Raw genomic sequence first — 3478 nt, 5'->3', positions numbered from 1 at the left:
CAAGAGTCATCCACTTGGGGGAGGACAACGGCGAACTATGCACCATGAATTCGAATCTGGTCGCTGTTGCATATCGCCTCCCTCTCGAGAAATTCCTTCACTGCCTGGCGTTGATCCCCCTGCAACTGTATGATACAACCGTGCTCGGGGTCATCGATAACAGTCCCGTTGCAACTGAATTCTTTTTTTAGAGCTCGAACCATCTTCTTCAGATCAAAGGCCTTGTCTAGCCCCTGAACGGTTGTAACGCTCTTCCGGCCGTTTCGCTGTTGATTGCGAATGTCTGGACACACGACAGAAATGCACATCCTCTCGCCTGAAACATCCTGACAGGATCGGGCTGTCATTCTGATCTGGTCTGAATTCGAGCACAAGAGCCGTTATTACGCATCGGGTCCGACATCTTCCCAGAAGTGACTTACGAACTAAATGTGTGGATGGGCCGCCGGCACCACCTGCTTGGGCAGTGTCATTGGCGAAGGGGTCAGAGACAGCGAAGTTTTGGATGTCGAGAGACATCAGATCCTGAATCAGTTACAGACCAGCCACACGTGCAACCGCACGGCCCGTGTAGATCTCGGAGAACCCCCAGAGCAAAGCCTACTTTCAGGTTTAAACGGAAGGACCCCGGCGCGAGCCGCTAAAGCCCTCATGCCACCAACGCGCGTTTGAGTGGACGAGTGAACAAAAGGCAATCTCGTATTCGCGCAAGCGCTCAAACAGTAGTAAACCCGAGTCCGACCACCCCAAACTCCAACGGGTGTGCTCGGAAGCCCTCAGGACCGCAACCAGATGCCACAACAGAGTTCGTGCCTTCTCACCGTCCCACACGGGGGCTGGCAGAATCCCTGACCAAGAAGACGTCCAGAGGTCAGGACCAACTTCACTAAGTTCAGTGCAGGAAAGGGTTCTAAACGTGGAGAAAAAACAACCACGAAGAGGGTACGAAGGCGCCACCTTTCAATCCGCCCGCAGCAACGACTGCCGGACACGTCAGTCTTACCTGATTAGGAACAGAGGCTACGAACTAGTCAAGAATAAAATGCCACGGCAAGAGACCTCGAGCCTCCGTTATGGCACAAAACCAGCAGGAACGACACTTCTGACAAAAACAACAAACACCGTAGTGCACGGCAGAATATAATATTTTGAGAGCAAACACGAACGCGGGGTGTCAGCCACGCTGTGGTTGGATACAGATGCCACTCTGCGGGACAACACTTTCCCACGGCTCGGCTTATAGATGGATTCAAAAGTGGTACATCTACCTAAATATCTGTTGGGCTGCTGGCTGCTTCTGACATGCAACTCGCACGGAGTTAGTGTCACGGACACCCGCATGGTAAACGTCCTGCAGCCATGGGGTCACGGAAGGGAAGCTAACATTGGAGGCAGTAAATGACCTTTATTTCCCTTGGATTTAGGACTGTTGCAGACGCGTGCAGCTGGCTGAGCGCCGTGGCAAGGATAAGGGCAGCTGCAAGGGGCCTCTAACGCTAAGTCGTATCATGAAGGCTGCTATGTCTATAACGGCTGAAATACAAGCTTAGAAAGTTCAAATCTGTCCGCTCGGTACAGACGACTCACAAGCACAGCACTACTGAAGATGCACTGGACAAGTCTAGCCGGCGGTCCACGCACAGTGTAAAGGTTGCCGCAAGAACTTGAGTCGTTCCAGCCCCCCCGCAAAGGCACGACACGTATATTGTTACGGACCCAGACGCGCCGTAGTCGGCTCACCGGCGGCCGCCCAAGACACGGCACTCACTAGGCAGTGCGTCACTCGCTCACGGCACGGCATACAGGGCGCCGGCGCACAGTCAGACCGAGGGCGTTACACCGTCAGTAGGAATGCCTGTCTGCTTAGGGAATGTCTTTCACGTTGTGGGCGGTGAGGCTCCACGTGCAACGTCACGACTCCTTGTCCCTCCGCGGTACATCGGTCATCAGCGCCAGAGCCGGCTGCTTCCGTCAGCTTTTCGGAACGCCTGGTCGTGGTTCAGACAATCGGCCTGGTGGCCACGAGTGCCTTTCCCCGAAGGATTCTCTCACCATGCTGTGGTGCGCACACATGACGTGGGTTTACGTTCGTACGACCCGGGGGCGAAGGCTGCGGAAGTGTGGCAACTTACTGCCAGGCTCTCTTTGCGCCAACAGTAGTTTCATTGGGGGGAATGTCGTCTTAGTTAGGTGTGAGCCTAAAATAAATGCGAGAATGGCTTTTCTAGACTTATAGTCAGTCCCTTATGAGTTCCTCTTTCCACGCCTCCATTCCTCCCAGCGCTTTTTCGCCTGGCGACCGGCCTCCCCGTCCCAGCAACCTGATCCCGACAATATCATTACAGATCTTGAAGAGAACGGAAAAGCTCCCCAACGAACACCGGAAAGCAAAGAAAAAGCCACGGCTCCCTGCTCCTGCGGCTTCTCCGCTAGGACAACCCGCAGGCCAGGCTACGCCGTTTCGCACGAAGTAGACGACGTGGTCCACGACAAAGCGGCCTGCGCTTCAGAACTTCTTCAGATATCGTTGCGCGCCGTGACTCCTTCGGTTTGGTTACATTCTCAGCATACTTGCGCTCCAGCCGTACACACCTTGCGACCAACGCGACTGGTGCAAAACCCCCCATCCGAACAACACGCACTGTGTATAAGCCTTCTACCCCAACTGTGGTTTCACATCGCCCACAGCAGAGCCTCCAGGAAAAAAGGACACTTGAGAAGACAGAAGTAACTCACGCGCTGCCCCCCGCGCCGCAGATCGACAGCCAGATCTTCTCCGGGACAAGCTATCACCCGGAAACTTGCGCCGTGCTCGGCCGGCCAACACCGCCTCATGTACCTGGGCGGTGCTACGCCGACGACGGTGAAGGACTGTCAACACGAAGTAGGAAGGTGACCCGTCTTGCTCCCGACTGCCGTCGGTGAGTAGTAGAACGTAGCTTCAGTTTCCGGGCACGAGCTTCCTTCCTCTGCGTCTCAAGCACGCTTAACTCTCTTTCTCTGAAACGAAAAGACATCTGACATCCCAAGCGGAGGACGAAGTTTATAGCCAGAGCGCACGCTGCAGCGCCCTTCATGAAGAAACCGATAAGGCCGCGTCCTCCACCCTGGCGCAAGCGCGCGACTAATGGGCCTGCCCAGAACCCGGCGAGCCGTGCGAATGTTGGTGGGATTGGCGGCATCTGCAAAGCTTGAAATAGCAGGATGTGAAATGCACCTTGCCTGCAAGGCTCGTGGAAGTACTGTGTCCATTATAAGGACGTCCCGCGCGTCGAGATTAAGACGCAGCCCTTGGAACAATACGCCGAGAAAGAACAGAGCTGCTGCCCAGAAAGTGCCGCGTGTCAACTTCTGCTCCCGCTTCAGTCTCTTCTTCTTCTGAAGAATATCCCTGATATCTACCGACAAAGACAACCGATCAAAACGGCGGCAACCGATGCTGAGCACAGCACGCAGTAGATATCAGGGATATTCTTCA

The 3478-nt window shown here is 54.8% G+C and overlaps 1 protein-coding gene across 1 annotated transcript in view; it reads right to left on the bottom strand.

Moving 5' to 3' along the window:
* Positions 1–1384, bottom strand: part of CSUI_000881 (translation initiation factor sui1) — a 1801-nt gene extending 417 nt beyond the window's left edge. Inside the window, exons 1-3 of the mRNA XM_068061088.1 lie at positions 1004–1384; positions 423–525; positions 1–283 (exon numbers count right to left, since the gene is read on the bottom strand). The exon at positions 1–283 is cut by the window's left edge and continues 2 nt beyond it. Coding sequence (XP_067926942.1) covers positions 36–283; positions 423–519 — 345 coding nt within the window. The 5' untranslated portion in view covers positions 520–525; positions 1004–1384 and the 3' untranslated portion in view covers positions 1–35. The remainder of the gene's footprint in view (positions 284–422; positions 526–1003) is intronic.
* Positions 1385–3478: the final 2094 nt, after the last annotated feature.

The sequence above is a fragment of the Cystoisospora suis genome (assembly GCF_002600585.1).
Source record: "Cystoisospora suis strain Wien I chromosome Unknown contig_344, whole genome shotgun sequence".
Classification (NCBI taxonomy): domain Eukaryota; phylum Apicomplexa; class Conoidasida; order Eucoccidiorida; family Sarcocystidae; genus Cystoisospora; species Cystoisospora suis.
This window is presented reverse-complemented; position numbering and strand designations above follow the sequence as displayed.